The sequence below is a fragment of the Gavialis gangeticus genome, unplaced genomic scaffold (assembly GCF_001723915.1).
Source record: "Gavialis gangeticus isolate Ggan-Ray unplaced genomic scaffold, GavGan_comp1, whole genome shotgun sequence".
NCBI lineage: Eukaryota > Metazoa > Chordata > Crocodylia > Gavialidae > Gavialis > Gavialis gangeticus.
This window is the reverse complement of record NW_017729032.1, coordinates 183,224,025-183,242,416: the sequence shown is the minus strand read 5'-3', so window position 1 is coordinate 183,242,416 and position 18,392 is coordinate 183,224,025. Positions and strand designations below refer to the sequence as shown.

The following is an 18,392-nucleotide window of genomic DNA, read 5'->3' as shown; positions in this document are numbered from 1 at the left end:
TATATATATATATATATATGTATACACATACATATACATGGCAACACCTCCAGCATTTCTCCACTGTCTATCCTTAACAAGCTATATCCATCCATGACTACTTTAGTCATGTGAGCTATGCTGTCCCACCACATCTCTGTATCCCAGTTACCTCATAATTCTGTGATTCTGTAACTAAGATCTCAAATTCTTCCTGTGTAATCCCCTCTGCTTCTTGCATTTGTGTATAAACGTTTCAGGTATCAACTGATTTCCCTGTCTTTTTCCAAGAAGTTTGCTAACGCTTCTGCTATTGCTTCCCCTTACGATATTTTTCTCCAAATCCCCTGGCTCTTTACTCATCTCTTGGCTTTTGTTTCCATTCCTGGTTAACCTTGTTTAAAACCCTCCTCACTAGAAGGAATATTCTGGACCAGAATTTTTCTCTCTGCCTTCAATACCAGGCTCATTGATGGTGATTGCTACTGCTAATGAGGAAAAAAATGGCACAAAAGGGTAATAATGTAAAAGTCTCTTTGGTCCAAAATGCTACTTCTTTGCAAGCTATCCATTTAGGACATCAAATCACTAGATGTCATTAGTAGATTAGGATTTTCTGAATTAGAACAAACTGATTTTTTTTTTGTTTGTTTGTTTAGAAAAGTTGCTTCAGGAGAACAGGAATTTAAGTGTTCAATTTCAGAAGGCCAGACTAATTGCAAGGATTTATGCAGCTCTTAAGTACTGGAAATATTGTTCCTAAAATGCGACTTATTTGAATGGTGCATGGAATACATGTACCGGGAATGGAATATGGTTATACATAGCTTGAATTAGGTATTCTGGAGTTAGAAGAACTGCACTTATTGTACAGGAAAAGTGTTTTCTTTCATTTTCCAAGTGCCCAGTAAAGCCTTGTACAGCATTGTCCTCTTTACAAAATGAACTCTTAAGTCTTCATTCTGGTATTCAGATAATCAATAATATTGCATGTTAGAACGCTGCAGTTGATAGTAGAAGCATCATCCTTTTGTTTTTTATAGTCCATGGTCATAGCAGCTTAAAAATAAACTAAGCAGTGGAATAGATGGATGTTTGTAATAGAAGCATAAAAAAGTACTGCCATATTTTTTTTTAATGTTTGTGTTTTTATTTAGGTTGTTCACAGAGATCTGAAACCTAGCAACATTCTTTATGTTGATGAATCTGGTAATCCAGAATCAATTAGAATTTGTGATTTTGGTTTTGCAAAACAACTACGAGCAGAAAATGGTCTGTTGATGACTCCATGTTACACAGCCAATTTTGTGGCTCCAGAGGTAAATATGAAATTGTGGGTATATGCTTTCTTGTTACTTTGATGGTTTTTAATCATTTAGGCATGCTAAAGAGTTATTGTGGTGTAATTGGTAAAATTATCAATGGATTAAGCTTTTGAAACAGTATTTGTCATCTTCAAGGAAATAAAATAAGGAACACTAATTACTACAGAAAAGGTTGGGCTGTTTTGATAATTACTTGTTTTCTACAGGTTTTAAAAAGACAAGGGTATGATGCTGCCTGTGATATATGGAGTCTCGGTGTTCTGCTTTATACTATGCTCACTGGGTAAGTTAGCAGATATTACTGTAAAAGCATTGTTGAGGTACATACATATAAGTGCACAAAATATTGATTCAGTGCTGCAGAATGTTAGTGTTCTCTGTACATGATCAGTACTTCCCTCTGGTTTCAGTGGTAAGGTTGAGCCCAGCACTCGCCTTTTTTAGTAATTTATACTAAATAAATATCTGAGTTTGTCTGACTTGCATAAGACTTGAACAGTTTCCAGCAGTGGAATATCTTCTGCCTTGTGGCAACTTAAGAATAAAAGTAGGATTTGAAGAAAAGGAAAGAACTTGGATGCATTATTCTATTTGAAATAGCTTTTGTGCTGCAAGAAGCTTAATTAAGGGTAGTGCCGTACTGGAGGGAATATATGTAGTTCTAAAATATAATCGTGATGCTCTGAGCTTTGATAGCTCTCAAGAATCAGTCATCAGATAATTTGACATGATGTAGTTAGAATGATATATGCAGTGTAAATGATTTGCATAAAAGGATGAAAAAAGTAAAGTTAAATGAGTAATAATTACAAATCCCACCTTTAACACCTTTAGACAAGTGTAACCCTTATGCAGGCTGTAACATGGTAAATCTAAAATGTTATCAGTCTTGAATTGTGTGCTGCAACACATTCATCTCAACTAAAACTGGCAAGCCATACGCGTTTTTAAAAAGTTATTTTCATTCTTTGTTGTGCTTTAGTATATTTTGCTAGCTCAGCAGCAGACATGAGGAATTGAACAAGGGAAATCATTTAAGGTTGATGGCTTCCCTGTCTTTGCTTTCATCTAGTGCCAGGTTGGTATTTTGTTCCTCTGCAAGTCAGTCATCAAGTCATCAGTTTCCATGTTCTCGCACACATTTTGTTCTTTCGTTTAACCAGAATGTACAAACTTTTGTACTAATCAGTGTCCTTTAAAAAGGACATTAAAAGCATTAAGAGGGACAGTCTTTACAGCTCTGATTCTGAATTGGCCTATACTTATACTCAAAGAACATACAGTGAAAGAAGGAACAGGCTCTTAATCACAAACTATGATGCATCTTCAACTATTACATACAACTTGGAGGTTTTTACAGTCTATATTTATTAAATGCCACTATAGTTAGTGTCTGTTACTTTTTATCATTATGTTGAAACTACTGGCAATTGTGATTTAAATGTGAAATACAGCTTTGACCTCAACTGGAACAGATTTTAAAACTCTGAAATCTTTCGATTAATTAGTTACACTCCTTTTGCAAATGGTCCTGATGATACCCCAGAAGAGATTTTGGCACGAATAGGTAGTGGGAAGTTCTCTCTCAGTGGAGGCTACTGGAATTCAGTATCAGATACAGCTAAGGCAAGTATATTTTTCCTTTGTATACAGAATGGATGCAAACATCTTGCAAAGGTATTTTGTGTGTACACATTCTAAAAATAGTTTATCTTAAAGGATACAGATATTAATAAAGGTAACTTATCTATCGTGTGTGTAGATTTTTATTTGATAATTATGTTATTTTCAATTACAGTTGAACGTAGGAAGAGAAAAAAAGTATAGTTTATACCACACTTTGAACATGTTTTTTTTCCCCTATGTATCTTTTGTTTGAAATTTGTAGTCTGTTCTCCCAGCATCCTTCTTCTGGTCAGCGAAACTTTTTTTTTCTCTTCTGCAATACTATAACCAAACTAATATAAAAGCATGATTTCTAAAATCATTCAGGTTTCCCAAAAGAGCATGTTACAGTAGGTTTCAAATACCCTAATTCTTGGATATGAAATTGAATAATTGAATAATTCAAGAGGTTTCTAAATGGTATTTTTCAAAAGTACTTAAGGAAAACAGTTATATAGGTCCCATTGAGCTCCCTGGGTGTTGGCATCTTATTCTCTCAGGTACTTTTAGGACTACCATTCTTTGTGTGTAGTATTAAGAAGCAAGGCGGGGGGAGGGGGGAACACCCTGAAGTGATTATCCTCTTGCCAGTTCCCCAGTGCAGATTCTGAGGAAATGATGCGGCTGTTAAGCTGATTCTTTTGTTCTAGAGAATATGAAATCTTAGTTGCAGTAAATGGACCGTACATTTAATCTTGATTTTTGCATCCTAATTTCATTATGTTTGAATAATGAACTACTAAAATACCAATAACTTATAGCTGTTGTAGTAGGTCGGGGTGTCAAACTCAACCAGTCTTGTGGGCTAGATAGGAGTTGTTGGGCTGGCCCATGGTGCCAGGTCCAGCCCATGCATTTCAAGCAGCACTCAGGCCCAAAGCTCTGAGTATGTATCAGCGAGGTCAGCACAGAGCATGCGCTGCCCAGTGTGCAGGCTGAATCTAGTGCTGTGCCCTGCATGCAACATGGGGTTGAGCTGTGTATACAATAGCAGGGCCAGCAGAGGATGTGGGCTGTGCACATGCTGGATCCAGTGTTGCACACAGCATGGGGGGAGGAAAGGGACAGGCCATGTGCAGTGTGCATCCCAATCTAGGCCCCTAACCAATCCCCTGAACCCAGTACTGCAGGTAGCACATGGTCAGGGCCAGTGCATGGAGTTGGTCCAGAGACCCACCAGCCAGACTGTGCAGCGTTACAAACCTAGATCCAGTCCATGAGCCATGTTTGACACCCTTGTCCTAGGTGACCTGTTTTTGTAACTTATTTGGGGTTTTCTAAGCATATAACTCTTGCCTGGAAAACCAAGAGTAGTCTGAAAATTGGAGGAGCCACAGCCTGCTCCCATCTTCTAGAGAACTTGTTCATATTGGGGCTAATAATATCAAAGTCTTGTCTTTTACAGCTGGATATACAGGAGGAAGAAGGGTGGAAAGGGGGTCCACAAACTCTTTAATTTTTTGGGACTTACTAGGTCAGGGAGCATTGTTTATAATCACTTGCACCAGAATGCTACTTTTATGATAGCTAACTAGAACTCTTGTATAAAAATATCATGATCTTCAACCCTCTCCTCCCCTTTGATACACTGTGGACTTCTATGGCCATATCCAGACATGCGTGGACATTTGAATAACCCTGGGATAACTAGCGGCAGAGCACCTTATGCTGCCACTATTTGTCTCTGGGGATGCCTGTGCCACACATGCTCTGGCATGCAGCAGGTTACCCTGGGCAGGGTAGGGGGAGGCTGGCTGCAGCAGCCTTATCCAATGCTGTGCGGAGCCTGGCAAGCATTGGATAAGTGCAGCTCCTGCCAGGCAGGCTCTGGCTTCGGTTGGTGCACACTGCCACCATGTGAACTGCTCCACTTTTTTTTTTTCCCCATGGGTTTTTTTGACCCACGGATATCATGAGGTCAAAAAACCCTCTGCACTGTTCCGTTGTGATACAGAGAACAACTGAACATTTGGTATGTGGTACAGCAGATGCATCTGTGGTGCCACATATCGCATGGCTGGACTGTATCTAAAATTGTGTAACTGTGCAATTTTGTTATTGTTTCAGATTTGAGAGGGATGGAGAGATATTGTGTGTTTTTTTTCTTTCTTTTTTCTCTCTTCCTCCTTTTTTCTCCTTTTCTTTTTTTAAGTAAATGTTTTTCCATGCTGTTAAGTGCCCAGTGTCTCAATAGAGTTTGAGATCACTAATACATTTTTCCACTAGCAATTTTTCCAGTGTTAGAAGTTTATTTCCTTGCCTTTTTTTAAAGTTCACTGTATCCTCCTCTTCCAAAGATTGCTTGTTTTTTAAGTTCTTCAATAGGTCTTGAAGTAACTGTAGTAACATTTCAGTCACTTCCAGAAATGGTCTGGATATTTGTTTAAATTGTTGGTATCTGCAAATACATTTCTTCAGATCTTGAATTTTAAACTCAGTTAATTTTAATGCTCTGAAAAGCAGTAGTACTGCAAGTTGGGGCTTTTGTGGGTGTTTTTTTTCTTAATGTTGATTTGAATTAACAGCTCCTGCATTGTTGACAGGACTTGGTTTCAAAGATGCTCCATGTTGACCCACATCAAAGATTGACTGCTGCTCAGGTTCTTAGACACCCTTGGATAGTTCACTGTGACCAGTTGCCTCAGTACCAACTAAACAGACAGGATGCCCCACATTTGGTGAAGGTAAATAAAAGCTTGTTCAGATTATTTAGCTGGGATTAGTTGTAAACAAAATTACACACAAAATAATCAATTTTGTTCTAAATACCAGTTCTGAGTTTAGTAAATACACTGCATGAAACTGTAATGTGCACTTGTGATGTCCCTAATAGTAAGGACTTCAAGAGACCCTATGGAAGAATGTCTTTTCTGTTTGAAAAATGTGGAGTGCTGCTATCAGTTTAAATGTTTTGTGGGATGCAAATTGAAAATACTAGGATTCTTTTTTTTGGAAAAAGGGAATTAAGGAACTTGTAGGGGGAAGGCTTATGAAAGAGTCAACCCTTAAGGTAGCTAGAAATATAAAGCCAACTTCTGTGTGCATTTCCCACTCTCCTTCAGCCCTTGCAGTTTCTCTTCCTCCCCGCCCCCAACTCATTTTTTTTATCCTGTTGGGTGCAATTGGGAATCTCCATACTTCACCATACACTATGCCAAAAATCTTTAAAGACCAAGTGTGATGGTGACCTTCTTTTATGATTCCTCTTATATAGTTATTTTTTTGTATTAAATGACACTGGGTCAATGTGGAACACAAGTTTTTACCACCAAGTGGATCAAAAGTAAAGGCTCCACTTCTGATGCCAGCCACAGATTATAATTTGCAAAGAAACATTTTTGAGAGTTCATAATGAAAACAAGAAATAGTTAAATCCTAAAGGAGGACACACCACTAGTGGGATTTCATTCTGTCTTTATACTTCTGAAACTTAATTAAAGCACATTTTAATTTTAGCATATATAAATTGCACCTGCTGACTTTAACAAAAATCATGCCAAAGTTGTCTTAATTGTTTGTTTGTTTACATTGTAAAAAATGACACATGCATCATGCTTTAATAGTTATTGAACTACAGGCAACCCCCACTTAGTGCTCTTAATTGGTTCCAGAAAAACTGAGCCTTAAGCAGAACTGCGCTAAGCGAAACCCATTTCCCCATAGAAATTAATGTAAATAGAGATTAATTAGTTGCTGCCCACTCTGCCACTGCTGCCTCTCCCCACTCCCCTGCCCACCTAACAGCACTCCAGCCACACAGGCCAACCTGGGCCTGTACCCCTGCTGGTCCTGGTGTGGCCCTGGGCACTGGTCCAACACTCATGCCTGCCCCCACACTCGCCACTTCTCACTGCTGCCACCTCTCCCCACCCCTCTTGCCTGCCCACCGGCCTCTTTGACCCCACTTGCCAGCCTGGGCACTGGAGCTCCTGCCACCAAGCTCTGGGCATGGGCCCCAGGTTCTGATGCAGGCCCTGCACTCTTGCCACCCCCCTCTGGGCACAGGCCCCCACTGGCCCTGGCCCTGGCTCTGGCCCAGGCACCAGCGTAGGCCCAGCGCTCCTCGCCTCTGTCGCTGCCGCCTCTCCCCACCCCCTGCCCGCTCCGGCACCATGTGCCAGCCTGGGCAGTGGTGCTCCTGCTGCCAGCCCTGGCCCTGGGCACTGGCTGGGGCCTCACACTCGTCCCCTCTGCTGCTGCTGCTTCTCCCCACCCCCTTCCCTGCTCCAGCACCCTGTGCCAGCCTGGGCCCAGGCTCCTGCCCCATCCTGGGCCCTCATGCCTGCCCCACCACTCACTGCCACTCACTCACCCCACTCACTGCTGTTGCCACCGCCACCATTGCTTCTTCCCACCCACTCACTGAAACTCCCTGATTCCACTGAGCACTATAGCGAAACTGGCTGAGCACTCAGTGGAATCCGGTATCAATCTTAAATGAGCGCTATAGCAAAACAGCACTAACTGAAACCGCACTAAGCAGGGGTTGCCAGTAATACTAGGGCAAGTTGGGCCCAATCTCTTTAACCTATAGAAAACAGCTGGAAGTTAAAACTTGTTTAAAATCTCTATGCTGTTCATTGTTACAGTCTCTTATATGTTTGTAAGTTAACGGTGGTGCGTTGTTTCTGTTTTGTCCCTGCCATCTGATTTATAGGGAGCAATGGCAGCCACGTATTCTGCTTTGAACCGTAATCAGTCACCAGTTTTGGAGCCAGTAGGCCGTTCTACTCTTGCTCAGCGAAGAGGTATAAAAAAAATTACCTCAACAGCCCTGTGAAATGACCTCAACCAGATACTTGGTACCATGGTATAAGATGATAGCACAAATCATGGAGACAGGTAGCACATATCTGACAGATACCTGCAAGCACACTGTCCCAGCTGGTACCTATAATGCTGCTGCTACTGCTTTCATCTATTCTCGCTTTAAACTTTTGATGGCAAGTTACTGACCTTAGTGGAGCTTTGGATGGAGTGAAAAGTGGAAACATGATGAAAATGGGACTTGTTCGCTGATTGAATAAACAAGAATTATGAATGCCACCTCTGTCATAAAAATACACTGAATAAAGCACTCTGCACCATATAGCATTATTTTTATAAGAAATATTTCTTGTTCCCTAAAATATTCTTTGTTACACATAGAGATGGACAGTTTATGTTAAGCACTTAGCTTAAACAATCTGTTTATATAGCACTGTATACTTTGTGCCATCCAACATTTTGTATGTTTTTTGTAAACAATTCATGAGCAGTACATTTCTGTGCTGTTTTCTTTAATGTATACATGCCTTGTTTTACTTAGATTTTATTATTCATTTTGACAATTAAATCTGGTTAAACCATTCACCTGGATTAATCAGTATTGTTGGACAGCTCTAAAAGAAGCCTGACTGTTAAAACAGCTATTGAATGTAATACTACAAATACGTATTTTTTCCTTGCCTATATGTTTTTTTCTACGTGTCCATGTTTCTGAAGCCGCATTATGAGAAACAAAGCTATTGTTAAACTTAACTATCACATGTATGTGATGGGCAATGCACCATGGAAAAAAAGTAACTTGCTGCACACCCCTTTGCCTTTTGTGTCCCTGTTTTTTCCCACCTGTTGACTGGACTCACTCAGGAATCATCATTAAATACTTTTCCATGCAAAATAGTTGTAGTTAGGGGCGCACAAGGCAGCATTCCATTCTCATAACTGGCTGGTAATGTCTAATGCTGAATTTTTTGGGTCTGGTTAAGTTGCCAATGACTGAACCGTATCTAGGGCATCAGAGACGAAAGGTAATAATGAAGCTTAAAGCAAAGCACAGCAGCTTCCAAAAATCAAGTTTAAATTCCATCTGTTCATTGATAAGTCCTAGTTCAGCTTGAAGCAGAATTGGCGAGAATCCTTCAAATCATCTAGTGGGATTTTTTTGGACCTTTCACTGGCAGTCCAGGCACCCTTAAAGTAGTATTGCTCAATTCTGGTAGAATGAAACTAGCCTGACTGAGAAGCCAGGACAGAATCCCTGCTGTTCCCCAGAGGGAGCCAGACTCTTAGCTTGATGTTGGGAGACACAAATTATTGGCCTTTTGAGCATAGCTTCTATGATTCAAGGTACATAGCTAAGCTGCAAGCAGCACTTGTCCCAAAAGAACGATAATTTGACTCAGGCTAGAATTTGCTGGTATCCCATTCCCTCTCCTGCTCCTCCCTGGAGGGAATAACTGACTTCCCTGTGTGAGATGCCCATTATGACAAAGTTACTAAATGTGGATCTTGGTTCACACTTTCTCTGAAAATTACAGTTCAGAAAGCAAGAAACAAGCAAGTGCATAGTTCCAGGTTAATTAACCTGTGTTAGCTGTTAACATGCTAGTTTATCTAAAGTTACAATTTTTTCAGTGAGACTTGTTAAGAGGATGAAGCTGACCTTATTTTATGACACGTGGATTCCTTTGAAGGATTTTTGTTAGAAAAGTGAGGCTGTGAAATAGACTGCCTAGGAAAGTTGAGAAATCTTCATCGCTGGAGGCAGTGGTGCTAGGCTTTTTGGTCCTGTAGGTCAGATAAGAGGCATGGGCAAGATTGGGTCTGTGTTATCTCTGCCCAGTCTAACATGCCTGTATTAGGACCCCACAACCTCAGCTGACCCTTTTATGCCTAGATTGGGCCCCACACAAGCCCTGACTTGACCTGTATTCCAGGATCAGGCCCTGTGGCACCTTGTGCATTTGATCTAGCATGCAGGGCCATGCTATCTGGCCTGTGGAGCTCCCCATTTGTTGGGAAATTAGGAGAACAGCAATTAACAATTCAATTAACAGGAGAACAGCAATTAACAATCCCCTATCACTGATTTTTTGGACCCATGGGGAGCTCTACAAGCCAGATGTGGGCTGGATCTTGCCTGTGGGTCAGAATTGAGCACCCCTAATTGGAGGTTCATAGATTGGAAGGGACCTAGGAAAATCATAGGGTTCAGTCCCCTGCACCAATCAGGAAAGATAATGGGGGGTTGGATGACCCCAGCAAAGGTGACTGTCTAGTCTCCTCTTTATAATTTCCAGGGTAGGTGATTGCACCACCTCTGGGAGGACCTTATTCCATAGTCTGGACACCCTGACTGTGAAGAAGGTTTTCCTAAGGTTGAGCCTGAATTGGTCTTCCAGGAGTTTGTGGCCATTACTCCTAGTTTTCCTGTCAGGTGCCCTGGTGAGCAGTTGCTCACTGAGCCCTTGATGTACTCCCCTAGTGTAATGGTAAGCTGCTACCAGATCCCCTCAGCCTTCTTTTCTTCAGGCTGAAGAGCCCTAGATCCCTCAGCCTTTCCTCATGTGGCTTGCCATATAAGACTCTGATCATACCAGTGCCTCTTCTTTGGACTCTCTCAAGCTTGTCCATGTCTTTGTTAAAGTGTGGTGTCCAGAACTGAATGCAGTACTCCAGCTGTGGTCTCACCAGTGCTGAGTAGAGCAGAAGAATCACCTCCTTGGCTTTGCTGGAGATGCATCGATTGATGCATGCCAAAGTATTATTTGCCCTACTGGCTATAGGAGAAAGGTGTTCAAGAAGATGATAGCTAAACATTGGTCAAGGATGATCTAGGAGTAGCTATGCCAATGCTATGGTTATGGGTATTTCCGCATGCTTCTGGGCTTTGCTGGTTGCCACATGGAGTGGGGAAGAAATGTTTTTCCTTTCCCTTTGCTACATGTTTGGGAGGGGGGGTGGGGGTCACCTTTCTCAGACATATTGGGTGCTTGCAGCTGAAGCTTGAGATTGGGGTGTGCTGGTGCTAATGCTGGGACTAAAATCCTGGTTAGAGGGTCTTGTCCCTGTCTCGGGATCAGACTGGTCACATCTGGGGTCAGGAAGGAATCTTATGCTATCGTCAGATTGATAAAGACTTTGGGGGGTGGGTTGTCTTCCTCTGAAGGAAGTGGTGTAGCCCTCTTCCTTGGGTCTTGAGTGTATTTTCACAACCCATACAGTAGCAGGATGTTGGCCTCTACGGTCCCCCTGTTTTATCTGTGTCAGGCTAGGGCACTATTCTTCATGGACTGAGAGGCAGGGCTGCCTGCCTGTGCAGTATTAGACGAGGATTTGGCTGGGACGGTTGGATAAGGATGTTCTTGCCTCAGGCAGGAGGTTGGACAAGATGACCTCTAGAGAAGTCTCTTCCAGCCCTATTTTTCTATGATTCTGTTACTGTTCCCTTTGAACATAGAACCTTCATTTGGCATGAAGTTTTCATCTATTTCTTGGCAAACAAAAAACAGGTTTTTGCAAGCTGCTTAGAATATTAGTTAAATGATTCGCCACTTAGGCAACTGTGTGGCGGCGTTAGAAATAATAGCTCGTCTGCTACAGTGCAGCAGACTGAAAGAGGAAAGAACAGCCTACCTGGTTCCGGTACAATTTTGGGAGACAAAAAAAAAGGGAACAGAAATAAAGGATTTCAGAAGGGAAAGAACTTTAGTTAGTTAGTTCTGGAAGTTAACAGTAATGCTAATCGCAAAATGTAAGTGACCAAGTCGGTAATTAAGCCATCAAATAATCTTCTAATCAGAAAATAGGGGCAAGGAAATAATGGTGACAGCACTCCTTTGGGGGGAAAAAAATCTTTACTTAGCTGCTGTTTGAGAGAATGGCAATTTGTTACCTGACCTTAATAGTCAAAGTTCAAATAGGATGCTTGTGTAACTTCAAAATCAGTCTATCTTCTGTTACTTTCTTTGAAATCTGAGCTGTCCTAATCCTTAATAAATTACCATAGTGCTGAGCTTTTACAGGTGGGAAGGATACTAAAGAATTAAGATCTCAAACTTTTATCCTGGCTATGGTGAAAAGGTACTTCTCTATAAAAGGAGTTACATATTTTTTATTTGTAGGAAATAATTCTCAAGGGGTTCATATTGCAGATTTCAAAAAGCTAAACAGGTTTCTTGGATGTTTTACTACTTATCTTAAAAGGAACTAGGATTTTTTAATTACTTATTTTAAGAGGGTTTTTTGTTTGTTTGTTTTTTACTTCCAGTGCCCTAATAATGAGTACTGTCTCTTACTGTAGTGATAGCCATCTATGAACATCATTAATACGAGGTGAAAAAAATCCATTCTCTTTTTGATGCTGACTGGTACCAGTGGGGCTTACTTGGATACTTGCTAGTCCAGTTTCTTATCTTCCAGGTCTATCATTAAATACAAATGTATCTCGAAAATTGATATAACGCTTGCCTTTTAGTACCTGCGTTTAATTTTGTAGGTTAAGGTCAGTCTTTCATTATATTACGCCTTGTGGTAAATAAGATTTTTAGAACAGTATTTCTAGAATTATTTTTTAAAAATGGCCAGGGCTTCAGGTCCTAAGATTTTCAGCAGCTGAGATCAGAAAGAAATTCCCTTTATATGGGTGGTCAGCAGGTGTAAATTGCAGTTGCATATCATCCTCTGCAACATACATGGGATAAAATATTAGACTAGACTAATAAGCGCCTTAAGTCATTCATAAATGTTAATTTTTTTTGTCTTTCTTAAGGCATGCCTCTATTCCTTCATATCTTCACCTGTAAACCAGAGGAATATACAGCTGCAAAGTACCACTTAAGTCATAGATTCTAGTATGCTGCAATCATAGGCAGCCATAGAATAGATATTAATTCTGGGGGCTACAGCAAACATTCTTGTACATGTATGTGCTCTCTCTCTTACCGTTAAACAAAAATTTCCTCAGTTAAACAAACAACTCAGAAGCCTCACTTATTTGCCACAGGAAGAGCTTAAGAACTCAGGTCAGACCAATGGTCCATCCGGCCCAGAGTCCTGTCCTGGACAGTGGTAGAAGTGGATGACAGAGGGAGAGCATTGAACTGGATTGATCAAGGGTAATTACCTATCCTGTCATCCATCATTATTAGTGCAGAGATGCCATAAGAAAGACATCCTCCCATTCTATTCAACAGCTATTAATAGATTTATCAAAACTGGTTCCAAACATACTGGTACCTGCCTTTCCTTTGGATTAAACCAGCAAGGCCAAGAGGGGGACACTAGTATGGGGGCAGCTGAGTGTTTCTATATATACTGCTCAGGCTTTTACACTCTGGAGAGGTCACTCCAGCTTCACTTTATTGTAAAGTGAGGATTATGTTCAGTGAGCTGCTCTCACTGCATAATTCTATTGTCTTGTGAGACAGACAGATGCCTACTACTACTTCATCCATGAGTTTATCCAATCCTTTTTTGAACCAGGCTGTACTATCTGCCTCTGCCACCTCCTATGGAAAGTAATTCCACAAGATTTACCTAGCCATGGCATAGAAGGAAATTAAAAAGGTAAGGAAGAGGTTTGCCCATACTCTGGTACTCCACCAGTAGCAGCAAAATTGTTTTTAAAAAAAAACAACCCACCACATGTCTTGAATAGTGATACAAGGAACAAACATTTTCTTCCTCATCACTGTGAACTGTCAGAAATTTTTCTGGTCCATCAATTTCATTGGGTTTGCCTTTCTTATAAGGGGATTTTCTTCTTTCTCCCTCATCAGTGTCTCTGAGCTGAGGGTATTGGGAATGAATGAGATCAGAATGTTTTGTATATACCAGTGCAGTTCCTGCAATCTGCTGTGTTTACACAACCAGGTACACATGTAAGGGGTCTGTCACTTAGGCCAGTGGGAACCAACCTTATTGGCAGGTATGTCACAAACTAGCCCATTATCCCAAGTCCCACTTGAATCCCCTGGTCAGTCTACTCTGCTTTCTGCCCTGCCTGTCCCCTCCCCCATTTGCTATGTGTCACATACAAAGGATGCCTGTGGTGCACATGCCAAAAGTTATCTACCCCTAATTTAGGTTTGAGATTTTTACAGATGTGCTGTTAATTAAGTTGTATAATTCTATCCAAATAACATGAACTTTAGGAGAAAGCAATTTTAATTTAACATATACTCAAGCGTGCTGAATTTTTGGTCAAATGTGCTAGTCTCATTCACAGATCCACATCTAGTGCTTCCCATAATTTTGGTACTAATTTCTTAAGTGCAGTCATTGGGAACTAAGTTTTAAAAAAAACAATACACTGCTGCTTTGAAGCTCAGCTCTTTTAAATAGAAAATATGCACCACAGAGTAAATTTTCACTACTCTGCTGCTTCTTGGTCAGTCAAGCACAGCAAGCAACTGGAATAGAGGCTTATAGAAAAGGGAACAAATGCACAACTGCAAATAAAAGTGAATAGGTTGTTTTTCAAAGTATAGTTTATAAGTTACTGTGTGCTGAAAACACAAACACGAAGGCCGATTAGCTGCAATACTCCCTGTTAATTTGGACTGTAGTAAGGATGAAGATCTCAATTCATAATCACTATCGTACTGAACAAAACTTACTCTGAATTTTTCACCTGAAGTATTTTAAAAACATTTTCTTTGAAATATGAGGCAAAGGCATAAAGATAGAAAAAAAAAAGGCTTTGTGTTTTGTTTTTGTAATTGTAGTATGCCAACTAAAGCTCTGTTTTCTGGTATTGGAAAGTAAGTTTTCAAAGTATGTCACGGTAAGCAGCAATGGTTAATGGAAGTATCTTCACTCAAGCAAATGATGTAAATGATTAGCTTTATCTTGATACTCTTGACCTAATCAAAGGGAAGGTGTATTCATGAGGGATGTAATTATTTTGCAATCTAGAAGGGGTTGGGGGAAATCTACTTAAAACAATTTTTAAAAAATTACAAAAAAAACCATAGATAAAATATTTTTCTACAGTTCTGTACAATCATACTTTATACTGTACAAGTTTCCTCAGCATGGCATGTAAGCAAGTCTAAGGTACTGTACCAGGAAATCAATGGAATTGTACCTTTTGACAGACAGAATTAAAATTGCATCTGTTAGATGCTAGGCACTGCTGTCATGCAACTGAAATGCTAATAAAAAGGTTAAATAGTACTGAATATCTTAAAATGATTGTGTTATTCTGAATCTGAGCTAGGAAATTTCCCAATCATGCTATTAATGTATAATCTAAACTGTTTCTGATGTAACTATGAACAGTCCTGGAAAGATATCATTGCTTGTATCCCTGTCAAATGACAGGTTTTGTAGTCTTCAACAGAAATTGAAATTTATACAATAAACTTTCAAACATATGAACAAGATTGCAGGGTTTATTTTGGGGGGGGGAGGCGTTATCCATCCATTAAAAAGCTTGCTTCACGGTTCCCAACTGAAATATCTTCATCATTGTTCTCCATAAAATACAAGAAAGCTAACTAATAGGTAGAATTTTTTTTAAACTATCTAGTCTATTGATCTTTATTTAAGGTCAAACCAAACTGAAGTTAAAATACGATGGGTCTCAGTTACAAAGGGTCATTTATCTCTAATAAAATGCAAGAAATTTGGGAGATGTCCAGGTCAAGCAACAGTGAAAATACTAAAATCATCTTTTAGTTAGCTTCCAGTTCTACCACTTTTTTTTAATATGAATGGCCTATGCAGGTATAGAGCCCAATTGAAATCACTATGGCTGAAGGACTGGAGTTATGCAATCTAGCTACTAATGAAAAAAAAGCTCGCTGCTCAAAATAAGCGAAGGCAAGTACTTTGGGTTAGGGTCAGGGTCAGCTTCAGGTTCCCGTTTAGGCTTGACCTAAAAGCACCCAAACCAATGATGTGCATGCTAAAATAGCAGTGATGACAACTAACTTAATCAATGCAAACTAAGAACACAAGTTTTCTTTTTTGCAGCATAAGCATACCATACACTGTAGACTTCAAATGGCAAGAACATTGTTTGTTTATCTGAAGTAGGGCTGTTCAAGCTGGACCCCACTGCTATGCATCAGGGGAAGGGCCACATGTGGCCTGTGCAGCAAGGGGTGGGGGCTACATGCTCCAAATGCAGCCCACACAGCAGAGGGTATCCTGAGTGGCTGTATACTGCTGACACTGCTGGCAGGGGAGGGAGGTGGGGGGGAAGCAGGGGCAGAGAAATAGATCCTGGGAGCCAGCCCCTGTTGAGTACTGAAGTTGTACAGCCCTGATCTAATTTCAAATGTTGTAGTATTAAATAAATTGAAACCACAAGAAAAGGTTTGACGCACTGAAATTTGACAGACACTTGAGAGACAGATATGCAGGCACATTCATTTGTTTCAAGCCTGTGGAAACTTGGAAAAATATAGAAGTGAAGAATGAAATGTAAGCAGAAATAATACATGCATGTGTCACGCTTGCTTTTACAAAAGTATCAGCAGTCTGAGCTCACCAAACAGTAACACTAAAGTAAGGTATAGAGTAGTCATCCCTTTCAGTCTTGCAACATAGAAAGACAAGGACAACAGTTACAGTGAAAACTTGTTAAAGTAGTTTGTAGAATGCTTGTGTGTAAAATGGCAAGAATGGCTATTAAGATAAAGAATACATGGAATATATTTTTTGAATTTCTTGTGAAAGAAGTCGCAAGTGCAGTTATTGCATCAAGAGACCAGAATCAACACAAAGACTTGGTAGCCTTTGGAACAGTCAGAACAGCAGATGGACAGAATTACCAGGGCCTTGGAACAATTGTTTGCATGTTTAAAGTTTGATACCATTAGTGATTTAGGTCCCAATCCAACAAATTGCTGCAGATAAATGGATACCTGCACACATTGGTGATGTGTCTGGGAAGACGCATCTCCCCAGATTTCTGCACTGACAGTAGGGCCTGGGGTCCTACAGGGCTGCAGCCCAGCCAGAGCCAGGACCCAACAGCAGTAAGGGCAGTGGTGTAATTTCTGCACTGACCGTGGGGGTGTAGCCCAGTCAGAGCCAGCACCCAGCAGCAGCAGTGCAAAGTTATCCCCCATCAACACTTAAGTCTTGTCAGTGCCTGCACACAAAACCCCGAAGTAGTTTGCACAGTATGTGCCCCAGTCAATTGTAGCATATTATGCATCAAGAAAAGACATCTTGTCTCGACAACATAAATACTTACTATTTCCTGACATTAATACCCAGTTCTTGAAATTACTGAGATAATGGGAAGCCAAAGCAACAGCTCAGTGTTTTTGGATGCAATTATGATTGAGTTTTCCAAGTAGACTATTTCTTGAAGACAGTGACTTCGGGGCCATTTAAGTAAGGACAAGCCTTTTCATTCAGAACTTCATCGGACTTAAGTAAAATGATTCCCATTCCATAAGATCTTTCTGAAAATCCTTCAAGATCCATAGACTTGGCATTGGAGGAAAAGGGAGGAACAGTGAGGACGCAAAGCCCCTGACCTACCTTATGGAGGAAGAAGCGGTGATTCTCATGTAAACAGAAGGGGAGAGAGAGTTACTGCCAAACCCTCTGCCATAAAAGGATCCTGGATGCCCTGTTACAGGGGAAAACAGAGAACAGGTACACAGGCAGTACCTGGTAAGTGAAGAGACTGGAAGACTCTGAGATTAGGGAAAGAAAAGGGGAATGGTGTTTGTGAAAAACTGTGGTGAGGAAAATGGGGGGAGAGGAAATAGGGAGTTTCTAAAACAGATGAGGAAAGGAGGGAATGAAACCCATGGATCTTGTGGGAAATAACTGAGAGCTGCAAGGAGACTGGCATATGCAAGGCACACAACCTATGGAAGCTGCAGGGTGCATAACTTGTATAGGAGGTTATGGGTGTATTATAATTTTTACTTTAATCAGAATAAGCTTTTTGATGGTTCTAATAAAATTCTTTCTTCATGCTAAAGGAAATTTCCAAATTGTAAAGTCTTTGTTCTGATTTGGACTGCATGTTTTCCAGCATTTCAAAATTTCACACTCAAGTAAAATTCTTGTTTTCAAGACATTTTAGTTGTCAGTAACAGTTTACTTATAAAAGAGTAAATCTGTTGCTAATGAGTACTTGTGAGTAACTGAGACATGGGCAGTATTGCCTAGTGGCAACACACAGGTGCAGCCCAGATTAGTTTCCTCAGGAGCCGGAGGTCGTCTAGAGGGGTCTGGCATTAGAACTGCATTTGGAAACTGTAGCTGATGTCAAAACAAGCCAGAAGCAGAAGATGAAGCCAAAGACAAGGTAAGCCAAGTGTTAACTGAGATCAGAAGCCAACAGCAAGAGCTGAGGTCAAATCAGAATCACAAGTAAGGAACTAGAATCGAGGAATGCAAGGGACTTACCAGAGTCCAAGCCAGGAATTAAAACCAGAAGACAGAAGCACACAGAGCTTCAGGAGCAAGAACTTTTGCCTTAGCCCAGACAAGGTGGCACTTGTTCCAGGGATGACTTACCCTGCTGTCTTGATTGGGACTGGCTGGGTCCAGGGTTCTGGCCTAGCCTCCTTACAGTACTACCCCTACTCTCCTATACTCCTTACTTGTTACTAAGAAGATCTGGGGGGGGTTGTTTGTTTTGTTTCATTTTGGTACATAAAAATCATCTCCAAGCAAAGA

The 18,392-nt window shown here is 40.7% G+C and overlaps 1 protein-coding gene across 4 annotated transcripts in view; it reads left to right on the top strand.

The window, feature by feature from the left end:
• The window catches only part of RPS6KA3 (ribosomal protein S6 kinase A3), a 142,915-nt gene extending 133,464 nt beyond the window's left edge, over nt 1-9,451 (top strand). For all 4 annotated transcript variants that reach the window (XM_019524135.1, XM_019524138.1, XM_019524137.1 and 1 more), the window contains 5 exons: nt 1,137-1,298; nt 1,511-1,587; nt 2,813-2,930; nt 5,513-5,653; nt 7,627-9,451. In XM_019524135.1, coding sequence (XP_019379680.1) covers nt 1,137-1,298; nt 1,511-1,587; nt 2,813-2,930; nt 5,513-5,653; nt 7,627-7,749 — 621 coding nt within the window. In that variant the 3' untranslated portion in view covers nt 7,750-9,451. The remainder of the gene's footprint in view (nt 1-1,136; nt 1,299-1,510; nt 1,588-2,812; nt 2,931-5,512; nt 5,654-7,626) is intronic.
• The last annotated feature ends 8,941 nt before the right edge of the window (nt 9,452-18,392 follow it).